The sequence below is a fragment of the Oncorhynchus nerka genome, linkage group LG22 (assembly GCF_034236695.1).
Source record: "Oncorhynchus nerka isolate Pitt River linkage group LG22, Oner_Uvic_2.0, whole genome shotgun sequence".
Taxonomy (NCBI): Eukaryota; Metazoa; Chordata; class Actinopteri; order Salmoniformes; family Salmonidae; genus Oncorhynchus; species Oncorhynchus nerka.
Window position 1 is genome coordinate 6986702 of NC_088417.1, and position 23804 is coordinate 7010505.

Below are 23804 nucleotides of genomic sequence, written 5' to 3' on the forward strand. Positions count from 1 at the left end.
CTATCCTCTCTCCCTCTATCATCTCTCCCTCTATCTCTCCCTCTTCCTCTCCTCTACCCTCTCCCTCTATCCTCTCCCTCTTCTCTCCCTCTATCCTCTCCCTCTACCCTCTCCCTCTATCCTCTCCCTCTACCCTCTCCCTCTACCCTCTCCCTCTATCATCTCTCCCTCTATCATCTCTCCCTCTACCCTCTCCCTCTATCCTCTCTCCCTCTATCCTCTCTCCCTCTATCCTCTCCCTCTATCCTCTCCCTCTACCCTCTCCCTCTATCCTCACTCCCTCTATCCTCTTCCTCTATCCTCCTCCCTCTATCCTCTATCCTCTCTTTCTCTCCCTCTATCCTCTCTTTCACTCCCTCTATCCCCTCTTTCTCTCCCTCTATCATCTCTCCCTCTATCCTCTATCCTCTCTTTCTCTCCCTCTATCCTCTCCCTCTATCCTCTCTTTCTCTCCCTCTATCCTCTCCCTCTATCCTCTCTTTCTCTCCCTCTATCCTCTCCCTCTATTCTCTCTTTCTCTCCCTCTATCCTCTCCCTCTATCCTCTCTTTCTCTCCCTCTATCCATCTCCCTCTATCCTCTCCCTCTATCCTCTCTTTCTCTCCCTCTATCCTCTCCCTCTATCATCTCTCCCTCTATCCTCTCTCCCTCTATCATCTCTCCCTCTATCCTCTCTCCCTCTACCCTCTCCCTCTACCCTCTCCCTCTATCCTCTCCCTCTACCCTCTCCCTCTATCCTCTCCCTATACCCTCTCCCTCTATCCTCTCCCTCTAACCTCTCCCTCTACCCTCTCCCTCTACCCTCTCCCTCTATCCTCTCCCTCTATCATCTCTCCCTCTACCCTCTCCCTCTATCCTCTCTCCCTCTATCCTCTCTCCCTCTATCCTCTCCCTCTACCCTCTCCCTCTATCCTCACTCCCTCTATCCTCTTCCTCTATCCTCCTCCCTCTATCCTCTATCCTCTCTTTCTCTCCCTCTATCCTCTCTTTCACTCCCTCTATCCCCTCTTTCTCTCCCTCTATCCTCTCTCCCTCTATCATCTCTCCCTCTATCCTCTATCCTCTCTTTCTCTCCCTCTATCCTCTCCCTCTATCCTCTCTTTCTCTCCCTCTATCCTCTCCCTCTATCCTCTCCCTCTATCCTCTCCCTCTATCCTCTCCCTCTATCCTCTCTTTCTCTCCCTCTATCCTCTCCCTCTATCATCTCTCCCTCTATCCTCTCTCCCTCTATCCTCTCTCCCTCTATCATCTCTCCCTCTATCCTCTCTCCCTCTACCCTCTCCCTCTACCCACTCCCTCTATCCTCTCCCTCTACCCTCTCCCTCTATCCTCTCCCTCTACCCTCTCCCTCTATCCTCTCCCTCTACCCTCTCCCTCTACCCTCTCCCTCTATCCTCACTCCCTCTATCCTCTTCCTCTATCCTCCTCCCTCTATCCTCTATCCTCTCTTTCTCTCCCTCTATCCTCTCTTTCACTCCCTCTATCCCCTCTTTCTCTCCCTCTATCCTCTCTCCCTCTATCATCTCTCCCTCTATCCTCTCTTTCTCCCCCCTCTCCTCTACCCTCCCTCTATCCTCTCCCTCTTTCCTCTCCCTCTACCCTCTCCTCTACCCTCTCCCTCTACCCTCTCCCTCTATCTCCCTCTACCCTCTACCCTCTCCCTCTACCCTCTCCCTCTATCCTCTCCCCTATCCTCTCCCTCTATCCTCTCCCCCTCTATCTCTCCTCTATCCTCTCCCTCTATCCTCTCCCTCTATCCTCTCTTTCTCTCCTCTATCCTCTCCCTCTATCCTCTCCCTCTATCCCTCTATCCTCTCCCTCTATCCTCTCTTTCCCCTATCCTCTCCCTCTATCTCTCTTTCTCCCTCTATCCTCTCCCCTCTATCTCTCCCTCTATCTCTTTCCTCTCCTCTATCCTCTCCTCTATCATCTCTCCTCTATCCTCTCTCCCTCTATCATCTCTCCTCTATCTATCCTCTATCATCTCTCCCTATCATCTCTCCCTCTATCTCTCCTCTATCCTCTCTCCCTCTATCATCTATCCCTCTATCATCTCTCCCTCTATCCTCTCTCTCCCTCTATCCTCTCTTTCTCTCCCTCTATCCTCTCTTTCTCTCTCTCTATCCTCTCTTTCTCTCCCTCTATCCTCTCTCTTTCTCTCCCTCTATCCTCTTTCTCCTCTATCCTCTCTCCCTCTATCCTCTCTTTCTCTCCCTCTATCCTCTCTCCCTCTATCCTCTCTCCCTCTATCCTTTCTCCCTCTATCCTCTCTTTCACTCCCTCTATCCCCTCTTTCTCTCTTTCTATCCTCTCTCCTCTATCCTCTCTCCCTCTATCCCCTCTTTCTCTCCTCTATCCTCTCTTCCTCTATCCTACCTTTCTCTCTCTATATCCCTCTCTTTCACTCCCTCTATCTCTCTCTCTCTCTCCTCTATCCTCCTTCTCTCCCTCTATCCTCTTTCTCTCTCCCTCTATCCCCTCTTTCTCTCCCTCTATCCTGTCTTCCTCTATCCTACCTTTCTCTCTCTCTATCCTCTCTTTCTCTCCCTCTATCCTCTCTCCCTCTATCCTCTCTCCCTCTATCCTTTCTCCCTCTATCCTCTCTTTCACTCCCTCTATCCCCTCTTTCTCTCTTTCTATCCTCTCTCCCTCTATCCTCTCTCCCTCTATCCTTTCTCCCTCTATCCCCTTTCTCTCCCTCTATCCCCTCTTTCTCTCCCTCTATCCTCTCTTTCTCTCCCTCTATCCTCTCTTCCTCTATCCTACCTTTCTCTCTCTCTATCCTCTCTTTCTCTCTCTCTATCCTCTCTCTCCCTCTCCTTCTATCCTCTTTCTCTCCCTCTATCCCCTCTTTCACTCCCTCTATCCTCTCTTTCTCTCTCTCTATCCTCTCTTCCTCTATCCTACCTTTCTCTCTCTCTATCCTACCTTTCTCTCTCTCTATCCTCTCTCCTCTCTCTCAATCCTGTCTCGCTCTCTCCTCTTTCCTCTCTCGCTCTCTTTCCTTATCTATGTTCCACACTATCCTCCTCTCAGAAACTCAATAACCCTCCCTCTATCCTCTCTTTCTCTCCCTCTACCCTCTCCCTCTACCCTCTCCCTCTATCCTCTCCCTCTATCCTCTCCCTCTACCCTCTCCCTCTATCCTCTCCCTCTACCCTCTCCCTCTATCCTCTCCCTCTACCCTCTCCCTCTACCCTCTCCCTCTATCCTCTCCCTCTATCCTCTCCCTCTATCCTCTCCCCCTCTATCCTCTCTCCCTCTATCCTCTCCCTCTATCCTCTCTTTCTCTCCCTCTATCCTCTCCCTCTATCCTCTCCCTCTATCCTCTCTTTCTCTCCCTCTATCCTCTCCCTCTATCCTCTCTTTCTCTTTCTCTCCCTCTATCCTCTCCCTCTATCCTCTCCCTCTATCCTCTCTTTCCTCTCCCTCTATCCTCTCTCCCTCTATCATCTCTCCCTCTATCCTCTCTCCCTCTATCATCTCTCCCTCTATCATCTCTCCCTCTATCCTCTCTCCCTCTATCATCTCTCCCTCTATCCTCTCTCCCTCTATCCTCTCTCCCTCTATCCTCTCTCCCTCTATCATCTATCCCTCTATCATCTCTCCCTCTATCCTCTCTCCCTCTATCATCTCTCCCTCTATCCTCTCTCCCTCTATCCTCTCTTTCTCTCCCTCTATCCTCTCTTTCTCTCCCTCTATCCTCTCTGTCTCTCTCTCTATCCTCTCTTTCTCTCCCTCTATCCTCTCTTTCTCTTTCTCTATCCTCTCTCCCTCTATCCTCTCTCCCTCTATCCTCTCTTTCTCTCCCTCTATCCTCTCTCCCTCTATCCTCTCTCCCTCTATCTATCCTTTCTCCCTCTATCCTCTCTTTCACTCCCTCTATCCCCTCTTTCTCTCTTTCTATCCTCTCTCCCTCTATCCTCTCTCCCTCTATCCCCTCTTTCTCTCCCTCTATCCTCTCTTCCTCTATCCTACCTTTCTCTCTCTCTATCCTCTCTTTCACTCCCTCTATCCTCTCTCTCTCTCTCCCTCTATCCTCCTTCTCTCCCTCTATCCTCTTTCTCTCCCTCTATCCCCTCTTTCTCTCCCTCTATCCTCTCTTCCTCTATCCTACCTTTCTCTCTCTCTATCCTCTCTTTCTCTCCCTCTATCCTCTCTCCCTCTATCCTCTCTCCCTCTATCCTCTCTTTCACTCCCTCTATCCCCTCTTTCTCTCTTTCTATCCTCTCTCCCTCTATCCTCTCTCCCTCTATCCTTTCTCCCTCTATCCCCTTTCTCTCCCTCTATCCCCTTTCTCTCCCTCTATCCCCTCTTTCTCTCCCTCTATCCTCTATTTCTCTCCCTCTATCCTCTCTTCCTCTATCCTACCTTTCTCTCTCTCTATCCTCTCTCTCTCTCTCCCTCTATCCTCCTTCTCTCCCTCTATCCTCTTTCTCTCCCTCTATCCCCTCTTTCTCTCCCTCTATCCTCTCTTCCTCTATCCTACCTTTCTCTCTCTCTATCCTCTCTTTCTCTCCCTCTATCCTCTCTCCCTCTATCCTCTCTCCCTCTATCCTCTCTCCCTCTATCCTCTCTTTCACTCCCTCTATCCCCTCTTTCTCTCTTTCTATCCTCTCTCCCTCTATCCTCTCTCCCTCTATCCTTTCTCCCTCTATCCTCTTTCTCTCCCTCTATCCCCTCTTTCACTCCCTCTATCCTCTCTTTCTCTCCCTCTATCCTCTCTTCCTCTATCCTACCTTTCTCTCTCTCTATCCTACCTTTCTCTCTCTCTATCCTCTCTCCTCTCTCTCAATCCTGTCTCGCTCTCTCCTCTTTCCTCTCTCGCTCTCTTTCCTTATCTATGTTCCACACTATCCTCCTCTCAGAAACCCAATAACCCTCCCTCCCTCCCTCTCTCCCTCCCTCCCTCTCTCCCTCTCTCCCTCTCTCCTCTCCTATGAAATTAATGGGTTAGGAGAAGTTGGTTCCCTCTCTGACCTTCAGCCAGTCCACTACTGATGACCTCACTACTGCCACCTGCTGTCACTGCTCTTATCATCTGAAGAGAGATACATTTCTTATGTGGCCAAGTAAATGTGTTCTGAATTAGTGGGTTAGGAGAAGTTAACCAATGTATGGTTGGCAGCTGGTCATATGAGGAACCTGATTTGTGATATGTAGCCATCTAGAAAATACCTCGTCTGAACTATGTAGGAGGTTGAGAGAATCACAGAGAACCAACCACTGATCTGATGCTGGCCTGTTTTTCTCAGAAGGGAGGTAGGGATGGGCAATTCTTCTTCTGTTTACTTCTTCTCTGACTCTCTCTCGGTTCCCGTTTCTAGTCGGATGGTCAGAGATCTTCTGTCTGGTATCGTTGGTATTGTTGTTGCAAAATACTTGTTGTCAATCATTTACAGTTTGTGGCACCCTATTCCCTAGATAGAATAAAGGCCTTTTGAGACATTTGCCTAAATTGATTAGCAACCCAGAGAGAGAGATTAAAGTGAACTAATCTAACCGATGGAGTCTACCAATGAGAGGAGAGGAGAGAGAGAGAGAGAGAGAGAGGAGAGGAGGAGAGGAGTGAGGTGGGGGGTGGGTGGGTGGGTGGGTGGGTGGGTGGGTGGGTGGGTGGGTGGGTGGGTGGGTGGGTGGGTGGGTGGGTGGGTGGGTAGGAGGAAGGAGGAGGAGAGGGGAGTAGATGGAGGTGGGTGGGAGGAGAGGGGAGTTGAAGGAGGTGAGGGAGGAAGGAGGAGGAGAGGAGAGGGGAGTAGATGGAGGTGGGTGGGAGGAGAGGGGGAGGAAGGAGGGAAGAGAGGGAGGGAGGGAGGGAGGAGAGGTGAGGGAGAGGGAGGGAGGGAGGAAGAGGGAGGGAGGGAGGGACGGAGGGAGGGTTATTGGGTTTCTGAGAGGAGGATAGTGTGGAACATAGATAAGGAAAGGAGAAGGATGTAGAGGTGGAGGATAGTGGGGAAGATAGATAAGGAAAGGAGAAGGATGTAGAGGTGGAGAATAGTGGGGAAGATAGATAAGGAGAAGGATGTAGAGGTGGAGAATAGTGGGGAAGATAGATAAGGAGAAGGATGTAGAGGTGGAGGATAGTGGGGAGGATAGATAAGGAAATGAGAAGGATGTAGAGGTGGAGAATAGTGGGGAACATGGAGAAGGATGTAGAGGTGGAGAATAGTGGGGAAGATAGATAAGGAAAGGAGTAGGATGTAGAGGTGGAGAATAGTGGGGAAGATAGATAAGGAGAAGGATGTAGAGGTGGAGAATAGTGGGGAACATAGATAAGGAAAAGGATGTAGAGGTGGAGAATAGTGGGGAACATAGATAAGGAAAGGAGAAGGATGTAGAGGTGGAGGATAGTGGGGAACATAGATAAGGAAAGGAGAAGGATGTAGAGGTGGAGGATAGTGGGGAACATAGATAAGGAAAGGAGAAGGATGTAGAGGTGGAGGATAGTGGGGAACATAGATAAGGAAAGGAGAAGGATGTAGAGGTGGAGAATAGTGGGGAACATAGATAAGGAAAAGGATGTAGAGGTGGAGAATAGTGGGGAACATAGATAAGGAGAAGGATGTAGAGGTGGAGAATAGTGGGGAAGATAGATAAGGAAAGGAGAAGGATGTAGAGGTGGAGAATAGTGGGGAACATAGATAAGGAGAAGGATGTAGAGGTGGAGAATAGTGTGGAACATAGATAAGGAGAGGATGTAGAGGTGGAGGATAGTGGGGAACATAGATAAGGAAAGGAGAATGATGTAGAGGTGGAGGATAGTGTGGAACATAGATAAGGAGAAGGATGTAGAGGTGGAGGATAGTGGGGAACATAGATAAGGAAAGGAGAAGGATGTAGAGGAGTGGGGAACATAGATAAGGAAAGGAGAAGGATGTAGAGGTGGAGGATAGTGGGGAACATAGATAAGGAAAGGAGAAGGATGTAGAGGTGGAGGATAGTGGGGAACATAGATAAGGAAAGGAGAAGGATGTAGAGGTGGAGGATAGTGGGGAACATAGATAAGGAAAGGAGAAGGATGTAGAGGTGGAGGATAGTGGGAACATAGATAAGGAAAGGAGAAGGATGTAGAGGTGGAGGATAGTGGGGAACATAGATAAAGAGAAGGATAGGAGGAGAAGTGGGGAACATAGATAAGGAAAGGAGAAGGATGTAGAGGTGGAGGATAGTGGGGAACATAGATAAGGAAAGGAGAAGGATGTAGAGGTGGAGAATAGTGGGGAACATAGATAAGGAGAAGGATGTAGAGGTGGAGAATAGTGTGGAACATAGATAAGGAGAGGATGTAGAGGTGGAGGATAGTGTGGAACATAGATAAGGAGAAGGATGTAGAGGTGGAGGATAGTGGGGAACATAGATAAGGAAAGGAGAAGGATGTAGAGGTGGAGGATAGTGGGGAACATAGATAAGGAGAAGGATGTAGAGGTGGAGGATAGTGGGGAACATAGATAAGGAGAAGGATGTAGAGGTGGAGGATATTGGGGAACATAGATAAGGAGAAGGATGTAGAGGTGGAAGATAGATAAGGAAAGGAGAAGGATGTAGAGGTGGAGGATAGTGGGGAAGATAGATAAGGAAAGGAGAAGGATGTAGAGGTGGAGGATAGATAAGGAAAGGAGAAGGATGTAGAGGTGGAGGATATATGATGGAGGAGGAGAGAAAAGGGGGATGATCAGAGCGCATGACATCATCCCTGACCTCATTAAGGTCCTCTCTTCCTGCCATATCTTCCAGCACCGTTTACTCACTTCCTGTGTGTGACATTGCCAGGGCAGCACCACCTCTTTATGTGATCAGTGACACCTCTCCTTTGACTGTGGGCCGGTAACTAGCTCCCCTCCCCTCTCCTTCCAGTCCTGTCAGGTAACTAGCTCCCCTCTCCTTCCAGTCCTGTCAGGTAACTTAGCTCCCCTCTCCTTCCAGTCCTGTCTGGTAACTAGCTCCCCTCTCCTTCCAGTCCTGTCAGGTAACTAGCTCCCCTCTCCTTCCAGTCCTGTCAGGTAACTAGCTCCCCTCTCCTTCCAGTCCTGTCTGCTAACTAGCTCCCCTCCCCTTCCAGTCCTGTCAGGTAACTAGCTCCCCTCCCCTTCCAGTCCTGTCTGGTAACTAGCTCCCCTCTCCTTCCAGTCCTGTCAGGTAACTAGCTCCCCTCTCCTTCCAGTCCTGTCAGGTAATTAGCTCCCCTCTCCTTCCAGTCCTGTCAGGTAACTAGCTCCCCTCTCCTTCCAGTCCTATCAGGTAACTAGCTCCCCTCTCCTTCCAGTCCTGTCAGGTAACTAGCTCCCCTCTCCTTCCAGTCCTGTCAGGTAACTAGCTCCCCTCTCCTTCCAGTCCTATCAGGTAACTAGCTCCCCTCCCCTCTCCTTCCAGTCCTACCAGGTAACTAGCTCCCCTCTCCTTCCAGTCCTACCAGGTAACTAGCTACCCTCTCCTTCCAGTCCTACCAGGTAACTAGCTACCCTCTCCTTCCAGTCCTGTCAGGTAACTAGCTCCCCTCTCCTTCCAGTCCTGTCAGGTAACTTAGCTCCCCTCTCCTTCCAGTCCTGTCTGGTAACTAGCTCCCCTCTCCTTCCAGTCCTGTCAGGTAACTAGCTCCCCTCTCCTTCCAGTCCTGTCAGGTAACTAGCTCCCTCTCCTTCCAGTCCTGTCAGGCTCCCCTCCCCTTCCAGTCCTGTCCTAGCTCCCCTCCCCTTCCAGTCCTGTCTGGTAACTAGCTCCCCTCTCCTTCCAGTCCTGTCAGGTAACTAGCTCCCCTCTCCTTCCAGTCCTGTCAGGTAACTAGCTCCCCTCTCCTTCCAGTCCTGTCAGGTAACTAGCTCCCCTCTCCTTCCAGTCCTATCAGGTAACTAGCTCCCCTCTCCTTCCAGTCCTGTCAGGTAACTAGCTCCCCTCTCCTTCCAGTCCTGTCAGGTAACTAGCTCCCCTCTCCTTCCAGTCCTATCAGGTAACTAGCTCCCCTCCCCTCTCCTTCCAGTCCTACCAGGTAACTAGCTCCCCTCTCCTTCCAGTCCTACCAGGTAACTAGCTACCCTCTCCTTCCAGTCCTACCAGGTAACTAGCTACCCTCTCCTTCCAGTCCTGTCTGGTAACTAGCTCCCCTCCCCTCTCCTTCCAGTCCTGTCTGGTAACTAGCTCCCCTCTCCTTCCAGTCCTGTCAGGAAACTAGCTCCCCTCTCCTTCCAGTCCTGTCAGGTAACTAGCTCCCCTCTCCTTCCAGTCCTGTCAGGTAACTAGCTCCCCTCTCCTTCCAGTCCTGTCAGGTAACTAGCTCCCCTCTCCTTCCAGTCCTGTCAGGTAACTAGCTCCCCTCTCCTTCCAGTCCTATCAGGTAACTAGCTCCCCTCCCCTCTCCTTCCAGTCCTGTCTGGTAACTAGCTCCCCTCCCCTCTCCTTCCAGTCCTACCAGGTAACTAGCTCCCCTCTCCTTCCAGTCCTACCAGGTAACTAGCTCCCCTCTCCTTCCAGTCCTGTCAGGTAGCTAGCTCCCCTCTCCTTCCAGTCCTGTCAGGTAACTAGCTCCCCTCTCCTTCCAGTCATATCAGGTAACTAGCTCCCCTCCCCTCTCCTTCCAGTCCTACCAGGTAACTAGCTCCCCTCTCCTTCCAGTCCTATCAGGTAACTAGCTCCCCTCCCCTCTCCTTCCAGTCCTGTCTGGTAACTAGCTCCCCTCCCCTCTCCTTCCAGTCCTGTCAGGTAACTAGCTCCCCTCTCCTTCCAGTCCTGTCAGGTAACTAGCTCCCCTCTCCTTCCAGTCCTGTCAGGTAACTAGCTCCCCTCTCCTTCCAGTCCTATCAGGTAACTAGCTCCCCTCTCCTTCCAGTCCTGTCAGGTAACTAGCTCCCCTCTCCTTCCAGTCCTATCTCCCCTCTCCTTCCAGTCCTGTCTGGTAACTAGCTCCCCTCTCCTTCCAGTCCTGTCTGGTAACTAGCTCCCCTCTCCTTCCAGTCCTGTCTGGTAACTAGCTCCCCTCCCCTCTCCTTCCAGTCCTGTCAGGTAACTAGCTCCCCTCTCCTTCCAGTCCTGTCAGGTAACTAGCTCCCCTCTCCTTCCAGTCCTGTCTGGTAACTAGCTCCCCTCTCCTTCCAGTCCTGTCAGGTAACTAGCTCCCCTCCCCTTCCAGTCCTGTCTGGTAACTAGCTCCCCTCTCCTTCCAGTCCTGTCAGGTAACTAGCTCCCCTCTCCTTCCAGTCCTGTCAGGTAACTAGCTCCCCTCTCCTTCCAGTCCTGTCAGGTAACTAGCTCCCCTCTCCTTCCAGTCCTGTCAGGTAACTAGCTCCCCTCTCCTTCCAGTCCTGTCAGGTAACTAGCTCCCCCCTCTCCTTCCAGTCCTGTCAGGTAACTAGCTCCCCTCCCCTCTCCTTCCAGTCCTGTCAGGTAACTAGCTCCCCTCCCCTCTCCTTCCAGTCCTGTCAGGTAACTAGCTCCCCTCTCCTTCCAGTCCTGTCAGGTAACTAGCTCCCCTCTCCTTCCAGTCCTGTCAGGTAACTAGCTCCCCTCTCCTTCCAGTCCTGTCAGGTAACTAGCTCCCCTCTCCTTCCAGTCCTATCAGGTAACTAGCTCCCCTCTCCTTCCAGTCCTATCAGGTAACTAGCTCCCCTCTCCTTCCAGTCCTGTCTGGTAACTAGCTCCCCTCTCCTTCCAGTCCTGTCCTAGCTCCCCTCTCCTTCCAGTCCTGTCTGGTAACTAGCTCCCCCTCCCTCTCCTTCCAGTCCTGTCAGGTAACTAGCTCCCTCTCCTTCCAGTCCTGTCAGGTAACTAGCTCCCCTCTCCTTCCAGTCCTGTCAGGTAACTAGCTCCCCTCTCCTTCCAGTCCTATCAGGTAACTAGCTCCCCTCTCCTTCCAGTCCTGTCAGGTAAGCTCCCTCTCCTTCCAGTCCTATCAGGTAACTAGCTCCCCTCTCCTTCCAGTCCTGTCTGGTAACTAGCTCCCCTCTCCTTCCAGTCCTGTCTGGTAACTAGCTCCCCTCTCCTTCCAGTCCTGTCTGGTAACTAGCTCCCCTCCCCTCTCCTTCCAGTCCTGTCAGGTAACTAGCTCCCCTCTCCTTCCAGTCCTGTCAGGTAACTAGCTCCCCTCTCCTTCCAGTCCTGTCTGGTAACTAGCTCCCCTCCCCTTCCAGTCCTGTCAGGTAACTAGCTCCCCTCCCCTTCCAGTCCTGTCTGGTAACTAGCTCCCCTCTCCTTCCAGTCCTGTCAGGTAACTAGCTCCCCTCTCCTTCCAGTCCTGTCAGGTAACTAGCTCCCCTCTCCTTCCAGTCCTGTCAGGTAACTAGCTCCCCTCTCCTTCCAGTCCTGTCAGGTAACTAGCTCCCCTCCCCTCTCCTTCCAGTCCTGTCAGGTAACTAGCTCCCCTCCCCTCTCCTTCCAGTCCTGTCAGGTAACTAGCTCCCCTCCCCTCTCCTTCCAGTCCTGTCAGGTAACTAGCTCCCCTCCCCTCTCCTTCCAGTCCTGTCAGGTAACTAGCTCCCCTCTCCTTCCAGTCCTGTCAGGTAACTAGCTCCCCTCTCCTTCCAGTCCTGTCAGGTAACTAGCTCCCCTCTCCTTCCAGTCCTATCAGGTAACTAGCTCCCCTCTCCTTCCAGTCCTGTCAGGTAACTAGCTCCCCTCTCCTTCCAGTCCTATCAGGTAACTAGCTCCCCTCTCCTTCCAGTCCTGTCTGGTAACTAGCTCCCCTCTCCTTCCAGTCCTGTCTGGTAACTAGCTCCCCTCTCCTTCCAGTCCTGTCTGGTAACTAGCTCCCCTCCCCTCTCCTTCCAGTCCTGTCAGGTAACTAGCTCCCCTCTCCTTCCAGTCCTGTCAGGTAACTAGCTCCCCTCTCCTTCCAGTCCTGTCTGGTAACTAGCTCCCCTCCCCTTCCAGTCCTGTCAGGTAACTAGCTCCCCTCCCCTTCCAGTCCTGTCTGGTAACTAGCTCCCCTCTCCTTCCAGTCCTGTCAGGTAACTAGCTCCCCTCTCCTTCCAGTCCTGTCAGGTAACTAGCTCCCCTCTCCTTCCAGTCCTGTCAGGTAACTAGCTCCCCTCTCCTTCCAGTCCTGTCAGGTAACTAGCTCCCCTCTCCTTCCAGTCCTGTCAGGTAACTAGCTCCCCTCTCCTTCCAGTCCTGTCAGGTAACTAGCTCCCCTCTCCTTCCAGTCCTATCAGGTAACTAGCTCCCCTCCCCTCTCCTTCCAGTCCTGTCAGGTAACTAGCTCAAGCATCACACATTCCTCCTTTATTCATATTAACATTGCTAGTTTTCAGAAGAGGTGAAAAAGAGAGAGAGGTGAAGAGATGGAGAGGGGACGAGATGGAGAGAGAGAAATGGGAAGACATGGAGAGGGAATTAGATGGAGAGAGAGAGGGGGGAAGAGATGGAGAAAGAGAGAGGGGAAGAGATGGAGAGAGAGAGAGGGGAAGAGATGGAGAGAGAGAGGGGAAGAGATGGAGAGAGAGAGAGGGGAAGAGATGGAGAGAGAGATAGGGGAAGAGATGGAGAGAGAGAGAGGGGAAGAGATGGAGAGAGAGATAGGGGAAGAGATGGAGAGAGAGATAGGGGAAGAGATGGAGAGAGAGAGGTGAAGAGATGGAGAGAGAGAGAGGTGAAGAGATGGAGAGAGAGAGAGGGGAAGAGATGGAGAGGGGACGAGATGGAGAGAGAGAGAGGGGAAGAGATGGAGAGAGAGAGGGGAAGAGATGGAGAGAGAGGAAACTAAGTTGGGAGAGGGTGATAATTTCTAAAGCAGGTGAATGTTGCTCTCTGCGTAGAGCTGTAACAGAGCCGTCTAGTGTGCTGCCGCCTCCTGTTGATTCTTAGACACTACAACTTATTTACTTTCTCTTAGGTCCTAGGTAGAGTAACCTAAATCAATGTTTTAAATGTGTGTGTGTGTGTGTGTGTGTGTGTGTGTGTGTGTGTGTGTGTGTGTGTGTGTGTGTGTGTGTGTGTGTGTGTGTGTGTGTAAATGCAACAGTTTCAACGATTTTGCTGAGCTACAGTTCATAGAAGTCAGTCAATTGAAATAAATTAATGGATATGAGTTTTGGTATGAAAGTGGGTGTGTGTTTTGGTGTGGATGTGTGTTTTGGTATGAAAGTGGATGTGTGTTTTGGTGTGGATGTGTGTTTTGGTGTGGATGTGTGTATTGGTATGAAAGTGGATGTGTGTTTTGGTGTGGATGTGTGTTTTGGTGTGGATGTGTGTTTTGGTGTGGAATTGTGTTTTGGTATGAAAGTGGATGTGTGTTTTGATGTGGATGTGTGTTTTGGAGTGGATGTGTGTTTTGGTATGAAAGTGGATGTGTGTTTTGATGTGGATGTGTGTTTTGGAGTGGATGTGTGTTTTGGTATGAAAGTGGATGTGTGTTTTGATGTGGATGTGTGTTTTGGTGTGGATGTGTGTTTTGGTATGAAAGTGGATGTGTGTTTTGGAGTGGATGTGTTTGTGTGGATGTGTGTTTTGGTGTGGATGTGTTTGTGTGGATGTGTGTTTTGGTGTGGATGTGTGTTTTGGTGTGGATGTGTTTGTGTGGATGTGTGTTGTGGTGTGGATGTGTGTTTTGGTGTGGATGTGTTTGTGTGGATGTGTGTTTTGGTGTGGATGTGTGTTTTGGTGTGGATGTGTGTTTTGGTATGAAAGTGGATGTGTGTTTTGGAGTGGATGTTTGTTTTGGTGTGGATGTGTGTTTTGGTATGAAAGTGGATGTGTGTTTTGGAGTGGATGTGTGTTTTGGTGTGGATGTGTGTTTTGGAGTGGATGTGTGTTTTGGTATGAAAGTGGATGTGTGTTTTGGTGTGGATGTGTGTTTTGGTGTGGATGTGTGTGTTGGTATGAAAGTGGATGTGTGTTTTGGTGTGGATGTGTGTTTTGGTGTGGATGTGTGTTTTGGAGTGGATGTGTGTTTTGGTGTGGATGTGTGTTTTGGTATGAAAGTGGATGTGTGTTTTGGTGTGGATGTGTGTTTTGGAGTGGATGTGTGTTTTGGTATGAAAGTGGATGTGTGTTTTGGTGTGGATGTGTGTTTTGGTATGAAAGTGGATGTGTGTTTTGGTATGAAAGTGGATGTGTGTTTTGTTGTGGATGTGTGTTTTGGTGTGGATGTGTGTTTTGGAGTGGATGTGTGTTTTGGAGTGGATGTGTGTTTTGGAGTGGATGTGTGTTTTGGTATGAAAGTGGATGTGTGTTTTGGAGTGGATGTGTGTTTTGGAGTGGATGTGTGTTTTGGAGTGGATGTGTGTTTTGGAGTGGATGTGTGTTTTGGAGTGGATGTGTGTTTTGGTATGAAAGTGGATGTGTGTTTTGGTGTGGATGTGTGTTTTGGTGTGTGTGTGTGTGTGTGTGTGTGTGTGTGTGTGTGTGTGTGTGTGTGTGTGTGTGTGTGTGTGTGTGTGTAAATGCAACAGTTTCAACAATTTTGCTGAGCTACAGTTCATAGAAGTCAGTCAATTGAAATAAATTAATGGATATGAGTTTTGGTATGAAAGTGGGTGTGTGTTTTGGTGTGGATGTGTGTTTTGGTATGAAAGTGGATGTGTGTTTTGGTGTGGATGTGTGTTTTGGAGTGGATGTGTGTTTTGGTATGAAAGTGGATGTGTGTTTTGGAGTGGATGTGTGTTTTGGTGTGGATGTGTGTTTTGGTATGAAAGTGGATGTGTGTTTTGGTGTGGATGTGTGTTTTGGTGTGGATGTGTGTTTTAGTTGTGGATGTGTGTTTTGGTGTGGATGTGTGTTTTAGTTGTGGATGTGTGTTTTGGTGTGGATGTGTGTTTTAGTTGTGGATGTGTGTTTTAGTTGTGGATGTGTGTTTTGGTGTGGATGTGTGTTTTGGTATGAAAGTGGATGTGTGTTTTGGTGTGGATGTGTGTTTTAGTTGTGGATGTGTGTTTTGGTGTGGATGTGTGTTTTAGTTGTGGATGTGTGTTTTGGTGTGGATGTGTGTTTTGGTATGAAAGTGGATGTGTGTTTTGGTGTGGATGTGTGTTTTGGTGTGGATGTGTGTTTTGGTGTGGATGTGTGTTTTGGTGTGGATGTGTGTTTTGGTGTGGATGTGTGTTTTAGTGTGGATGTGTGTTTTGGTGTGGAATTGTGTTTTGGTATGAAAGTGGATGTGTGTTTTGGAGTGGATGTGTGTTTTGGTGTGGATGTGTGTTTTGGTATGAAAGTGGATGTGTGTTTTGGAGTGGATGTGTGTTTTGGAGTGGATGTTTGTTTTGGTGTGGATGTGTGTTTTGGAGTGGATGTTTGTTTTGGTGTGGATGTGTGTTTTGGTATGAAAGTGGATGTGTGTTTTGGTGTGGATGTGTGTTTTGGTGTGGATGTGTGTTTTGGAGTGGATGTGTGTTTTGGTATGAAAGTGGATGTGTGTTTTGGAGTGGATGTGTGTTTTGGTATGAAAGTGGATGTGTGTTTTAGTGTGGATGTGTGTTTTGGTATGAAAGTGGATGTGTGTTTTGGAGTGGATGTGTGTTTTAGTGTGGATGTGTGTTTTGGAGTGGATGTTTGTTTTGGTGTGGATGTGTGTTTTGGTATGAAAGTGGATGTGTGTTTTGGAGTGGATTTGTGTTTTGGTGTGGATGTGTGTTTTGGTGTGGATGTGTGTTTTGGTGTGGATGTGTGTTTTGGTGTGGATGTGTGTTTTGGTATGAAAGTGGATGTGTGTTTTGGAGTGGATGTGTGTTTTGGTGTGGATGTGTGTTTTGGAGTGGATGTGTGTTTTGGTATGAAAGTGGATGTGTGTTTTGGAGTGGATGTGTGTTTTGGTATGAAAGTGGATGTGTGTTTTGGAGTGGATGTGTGTTTTGGAGTGGATGTGTGTTTTGGTATGAAAGTGGATGTGTGTTTTGGTGTGGATGTTTGTTTTGGTGTGGATGTGTGTTTTGGTATGAAAGTGGATGTGTGTTTTGGAGTGGATGTGTGTTTTGGTATGAAAGTGGATGTGTGTTTTGGAGTGGATTTGTGTTTTGGTATGAAAGTGGATGTGTGTTTTGGAGTGGATGTGTGTTTTGGTATGAAAGTGGATGTGTGTTTTGGTGTGGATGTGTGTTTTGGTATGAAAGTGGATGTGTGTTTTGGAGTGGATGTGTGTTTTAGTGTGGATGTGTGTTTTGGTATGAAAGTGGATGTGTGTTTTGGAGTGGATGTGTGTTTTGGTGTGGATGTGTGTTTTGGTATGAAAGTGGATGTGTGTTTTGGTGTGGATGTGTGTTTTGCGCTCTACCTACAGTAGACTACCCTCACTGTTATTGGGACATGGGACGTGCAGGCTCATGGTCGTTGAATAGGTTCTAAGCTATGAATTAAGGGTAATATAGTCTTATGTTGATCTGACCTGGACAAACTCTGACAACAGTATTGCACAGAAAGCAGTAAGCTTGAATATGCCACACACACACATACACACACACACACACACACACACACACACTATCACACACACACACACTATCACAGTATTCTCATAGCTGTGTTTCTATTTGTCCTGCGCCAGCTTGGCGGAGGGACAGAAATGTTTATTTATAGAGATATTTATTCATTATGAATTCCTGTTTCTAATGGGCCTGTGTGCTTTACACATCACAATACTATCCATGAAGGAGGAAGAAAGGAGGCCCCTCAAACCTCTCTGTCTGTCGCTTGGATTTCTGCTGCCTTGATTTTTTAAAATTAGCCTGACGTGATGTGTGTGTGTGCGTGTGCGCGTGTGTGTGTGCGTGCATGTGTCTGTAAAATTACTCACTACTGTAAGTGTCTCTGGATCAGAGAGTCTGCTAAATGACTCACTACTGTAAGTGTCTCTGGATCAGAGAGTCTGCTAAATGACTCACTACTGTAGTGTCTCTGGATAAGAGAGTCTGCTAAATGACTCACTACTGTAAGTGACTCTGGATCAGAGAGTCTGCTAAATGACTCACTACTGTAGTGGCTCTGGATCAGAGAGTCTGCTAAATGACTCACTACTGTAAGTGACTCTGGTTCAGAGAGTCTGCTAAATGACTCACTACTGTAAGTGACTCTGGATCAGAGAGTCTGTTAAATGACGCACTACTGTAAGTGACTCTGGATCAGAGAGTCTGTTAAATGTATGTGTTCTCCTAACCCTCCTCCCTGTCTCTCCTGTAGTCTTCAGAGTTGGATGAAATCCTCGATGAGCTGCAGTGTGTCCAGCCCTCCTCCCTGGACAAACAGACCATCATCAACGACATACTGCACATCACCCAGGAAACCAGCCCTGGCAACCCCAACGCCATGGCAACACAGCAGCAGCAGAGGGGCATGCAGCGAGGCATGGGGCCAGGCAGTGAGTGTGTCTCTCTCTCTCACACACACACACACACATATATACACACACACACACACACACACACTAAAACCTGCCCTCATAAACAGCTGCTCAATGTATGTGACTGGTCAGTACGTCAGTGTCTTGGTGTGTCAATCATTATGTAGTGTAGACCATGTTACCGTGTAGACCATGTTACCGTGTAGACCATGTTACCATGTTACCGTGTAGACCATGTTACCGTGTAGACCATGTTACCATGTTACCGTGTAGACCATGTTACCATGTAGACCATGTTACCATGTAGACCATGTAGACCATGTTACCATGTAGACCATGTTACCGTGTAGACCATGTTACCGTGTAGACCATGTTACCATGTAGACCATGTTACCGTGTAGACCATGTTACCATGTAGACCATGTTACCATGTTACAGTGTAGACCATGTTTCCGTGTAGACCATGTTACCATGTTACAGTGTAGACCATGTCACCATGTTACCATGTTACCATGTTACTGTGTAGACCATGTTACCATGTTACCGTGTAGACCATGTTACCATGTTACAGTGTAGACCATGTTACCATGTTACCGTGTAGACGATGTTACCATGTTACAGTGTAGACCATGTTACCGTGTAGACCATGTTACCATGTTACAGTGTAGACCATGTTACCGTGTAGACCATGTTACCATGTTACCGTGTAGACCATGTTACCATGTTACAGTGTAGACCATGTTACCATGTTACCGTGTAGACCATGTTACCATGTTACAGTGTAGACCATGTTACCGTGTAGACCATGTTACCATGTTAGTGTAGACCATGTTACCGTGTAGACCATGTTACCATGTTACCATGTTACAGTGTAGACCATGTTACCATGTTACAGTGTAGACCATGTTACCATGTTACAGTGTAGACCATGTTACCGTGTAGACCATGTTACCGTGTAGACCATGTTACCACCATGTTACCATGTTACCGTGTAGACCATGTTACCATGTTACAGTGTAGACCATGTTACCGTGTAGACCATGTTACCATGTTACCGTGTAGACCATGTTACCATGTTACAGTGTAGACCATGTTACCGTGTAGACCATGTTACCATGTTACCGTGTAGACCATGTTACAGTGTAGACCATGTTACCGTGTAGACCATGTTACCATGTTACCATGTTACAGTGTAGACCATGTTACCATGTAGACCATGTTACCATGTTACCGTGTAGACCATGTTACCGTGTAGACCATGTTACCATGTTACAGTGTTGACCATGTTACCATGTAGACCATGTTACCATGTTACCATGTTACAGTGTAGACCATGTTACCGTGTAGACCATGTTACCATGTTACAGTGTAGACCATGTTACCATGTAGACCATGTTACCATGTTACCATGTTACAGTGTAGACCATGTTACCATGTAGACCATGTTACCATGTTACCATGTTACAGTGTAGACCATGTTACCATGTAGACCATGTTACCGTGTAGACCATGTTACCGTGTAGACCATGTAGACCATGTAGACCATGTTACCATGTTACCATGTTACCGTGTAGACCATGTTACAGTGTAGACCATGTTACCGTGTAGACCATGTTACCATGTTACCGTGTAGACCATGTTACCGTGTAGACCATGTTACAGTGTAGACCATGTTACCATGTAGACCATGTTACCATGTTACCATGTTACAGTGTAGACCATGTTACCATGTAGACCATGTTACCGTGTAGACCATGTTACCATGTTACCGTGTAGACCATGTAGACCATGTTACCATGTAGACCATGTAGACCATGTTACCGTGTAGACCATGTTACAGTGTAGACCATGTTACCGTGTAGACCATGTTACCATGTTACCGTGTAGACCATGTTACCGTGTAGACCATGTTACAGTGTAGACCATGTTACCATGTAGACCATGTTACCGTGTAGACCATGTTACCATGTTACCATGTTACAGTGTAGACCATGTTACCGTGTAGACCATGTTACCATGTTACCGTGTAGACCATGTTACCGTGTAGACCATGTTACCGTGTAGACCATGTTACCATGTAGACCATGTTACCGTGTAGACCATGTTACCATGTTACAGTGTAGACCATGTTACCATGTTACCGTGTAGACCATGTTACCATGTTACCATGTTACAGTGTAGACCATGTTACCATGTAGACCATGTTACCATGTTACAGTGTAGACCATGTTACCATGTAGACCATGTTACCGTGTAGACCATGTTACCATGTTACCGTGTAGACCATGTAGACCATGTTACCATGTAGACCATGTAGACCATGTTACCATGTTACCGTGTAGACCATGTAGACCATGTTACCATGTTACCGTGTAGACCATGTAGACCATGTTACCGTGTAGACCATGTTACCATGTTACCGTGTAGACCATGTTACAGTGTAGACCATGTTACCGTGTAGACCATGTTACCGTGTAGACCATGTTACCGTGTAGACCATGTTACCATGTTACCGTGTTACAGCGTAGACCATGTTACAGTGTAGACCATGTTACCATGTAGAGCATGTTACCGTGTAGACCATGTTACCATGTAGACCATGTTACCATGTTACAGTGTAGACCATGTTTCCGTGTAGACCATGTTACCATGTTACCATGTTACCGTGTAGACCATGTTACCATGTTACCGTGTAGACCATGTTACCATGTTACCATGTTACCGTGTAGACCATGTTACCATGTTACCGTGTAGACCATGTTACCATGTTACAGTGTAGACCATGTTACCATGTTACCGTGTAGACGATGTTACCATGTTACAGTGTAGACCATGTTACCGTGTAGACCATGTTACAGTGTAGACCATGTTACCGTGTAGACCATGTTACCATGTTACCGTGTAGACCATGTTACCATGTTACAGTGTAGACCATGTTACCATGTTACCGTGTAGACCATGTTACCATGTTACCGTGTAGACCATGTTACCGTGTAGACCATGTTACCATGTTACAGTGTAGACCATGTTACCGTGTAGACCATGTTACCATGTTACCATGTTACAGTGTAGACCATGTTACCATGTTACCGTGTAGACCATGTTACCATGTTACAGTGTAGACCATGTTACCGTGTAGACCATGTTACCATGTTACCGTGTAGACCATGTTACCATGTTACAGTGTAGACCATGTTACCGTGTAGACCATGTTACCATGTTACCGTGTAGACCATGTTACAGTGTAGACCATGTTACCGTGTAGACCATGTTACCATGTTACCATGTTACAGTGTAGACCATGTTACCATGTAGACCATGTTACCATGTTACCGTGTAGACCATGTTACCGTGTAGACCATGTTACCATGTTACAGTGTTGACCATGTTACCATGTAGACCATGTTACCATGTTACCATGTTACAGTGTAGACCATGTTACCGTGTAGACCATGTTACCATGTTACAGTGTAGACCATGTTACCATGTAGACCATGTTACCATGTTACCATGTTACAGTGTAGACCATGTTACCATGTAGACCATGTTACCATGTTACCATGTTACAGTGTAGACCATGTTACCATGTAGACCATGTTACCGTGTAGACCATGTTACCGTGTAGACCATGTAGACCATGTAGACCATGTTACCATGTTACCATGTTACCGTGTAGACCATGTTACAGTGTAGACCATGTTACCGTGTAGACCATGTTACCATGTTACCATGTTACCGTGTAGACCATGTTACCGTGTAGACCATGTTACAGTGTAGACCATGTTACCATGTAGACCATGTTACCATGTTACCATGTTACAGTGTAGACCATGTTACCATGTAGACCATGTTACCGTGTAGACCATGTTACCATGTTACCGTGTAGACCATGTAGACCATGTTACCATGTAGACCATGTAGACCATGTTACCGTGTAGACCATGTTACAGTGTAGACCATGTTACCGTGTAGACCATGTTACCATGTTACCGTGTAGACCATGTTACCGTGTAGACCATGTTACAGTGTAGACCATGTTACCATGTTACCATGTAGACCATGTTACCGTGTAGACCATGTTACCATGTTACCATGTTACAGTGTAGACCATGTTACCGTGTAGACCATGTTACCATGTTACCGTGTAGACCATGTTACCGTGTAGACCATGTTACCGTGTAGACCATGTTACCATGTAGACCATGTTACAGTGTAGACCATGTTACCGTGTAGACCATGTTACCATGTTACAGTGTAGACCATGTTACCATGTTACCGTGTAGACCATGTTACCATGTTACCATGTTACAGTGTAGACCATGTTACCATGTAGACCATGTTACCATGTTACAGTGTAGACCATGTTACCATGTAGACCATGTTACCATGTTACCGTGTAGACCATGTTACCATGTTACCATGTAGACCATGTAGACCATGTTACCATGTTGTGTAGACCATGTAGACCATGTTACCATGTTACCATGTAGACCATGTAGACCATGTTACCATGTTACCGTGTAGACCATGTAGACCATGTTACAGTGTAGACCATGTTACCGTGTAGACCATGTTACCATGTTACCGTGTAGACCATGTTACAGTGTAGACCATGACCATGTTACCGTGTAGACCATGTTACCATGTTACCGTGTAGACCATGTTACCGTGTAGACCATGTTACAGTGTAGACCATGTTACCGTGTAGACCATGTTACCAGTGTAGACCATGTTACCATGTTACCGTGTAGACCATGTTACCATGTTACAGTGTAGACCATGTTACCGTGTAGACCATGTTACCATGTTACCGTGTATGTTACCATGTTGTGTAGACCATGTAGACCATGTTACCATGTTACCGTGTAGACCATGTTACCATGTTACCGTGTAGACCATGTTACCATGTTACCATGTTACAGTGTAGACCATGTTACCATGTAGACCATGTTACCATGTTAGACCGTGTAGACCATGTTACCCGTGTAGACCATGTTACCATGTGTATGTTACCATGTTACCAGTGTAGACCATGTAGACCATGTTACCATGTTGTAGACCATGTTACCATGTAGACCATGTTACCATGTTACAGTGTAGACCATGTTACCATGTAGACCATGTTACCATGTTACAGTGTAGACCATGTTACCATGTAGACCATGTTACCGTGTAGACCATGTTACCAGACCATGTAGACCATGACCATGTTACCATGTTACCATGTTACCGTGTAGACCATGTTACAGTGTAGACCATGTTACCGTGTAGACCATGTTACCATGTTACAGTGTAGACCATGTTACCGTGTAGACCATGTTACAGTGTAGACCATGTTACCATGTAGACCATGTTACCATGTTACCATGTTACAGTGTAGACCATGTTACCATGTAGACCATGTTACCGTTAGACCATGTTACCATGTTACAGTGTAGACCATGTTACCATGTAGACCATGTTACCATGTTACAGTGTAGACCATGTTGTTAGACCATGTTACCATGTTAGACCATGTTACCGTGTAGACCATGTTACAGTGTAGACCATGTTACCATGTTACCATGTAGACCATGTTACCGTGTAGACCATGTTACCATGTTACCATGTTACAGTGTAGACCATGTTACCGTGTAGACCATGTTACCATGTTACCCATGTTGTGTTACCATGTAGACCATGTTACAGTGTAGACCATGTTACCGTGTAGACCATGTTACCATGTTACAGTGTAGACCATGTTACCATGTTACCGTGTAGACCATGTTACCATGTTACAGTGTAGACCATGTTACCATGTAGACCATGTTACCATGTTACAGTGTAGACCATGTAGACCATGTTACCGTGTAGACCATGTTACCATGTTACCGTGTAGACCATGTAGACCATGTTACCATGTAGACCATGTAGACCATGTTACCATGTTACCGTGTAGACCATGTAGACCATGTTACCGTGTAGACCATGTTACCATGTTACCGTGTAGACCATGTTACCATGTTACCGTGTAGACCATGTAGACCATGTTACCGTGTAGACCATGTTACCATGTTACCGTGTAGACCACCGTGTAGACCATGTTACAGTGTAGACCATGTAGACCATGTTACCAGTGTAGACCATGTAGACCATGTTACCGTGTAGACCATGTTACCATGTTACCGTGTAGACCATGTAGACCATGTTACCGTGTAGACCATGTTACAGTGTAGACCATGTTACCGTGTAGACCATGTTACCATGTTACCGTGTAGACCATGTTACCGTGTAGACCATGTTACAGTGTAGACCATGTTACCATGTAGACCATGTTACCGTGTAGACCATGTTACCATGTTACCATGTTACAGTTAGACCATGTTGTAGACCATGTTACCGTGTAGACCATGTTACCATGTTACCAGTGTAGACCATGTTACAGTGTAGACCATGTTACCATGTTACCATGTTACAGTGTAGATGTTATGTTACCATGTTACCATGTTACAGTGTAGACCATGTTACCATGTTACCATGTTACAGTGTAGACCATGTTAGACCATGTTACC

General features: G+C 47.5%; 1 protein-coding gene across 1 annotated transcript in view; it reads left to right on the forward strand.

Moving 5' to 3' along the window:
• Positions 1-23804, forward strand: part of LOC115127600 (nuclear receptor coactivator 2-like) — a 352732-nt gene that overhangs the window by 211140 nt on the left and 117788 nt on the right. The window contains exon 11 of the mRNA XM_065006881.1: positions 17094-17271. Within this exon, the coding sequence (XP_064862953.1) occupies positions 17094-17271 (178 nt within the window). The remainder of the gene's footprint in view (positions 1-17093; positions 17272-23804) is intronic.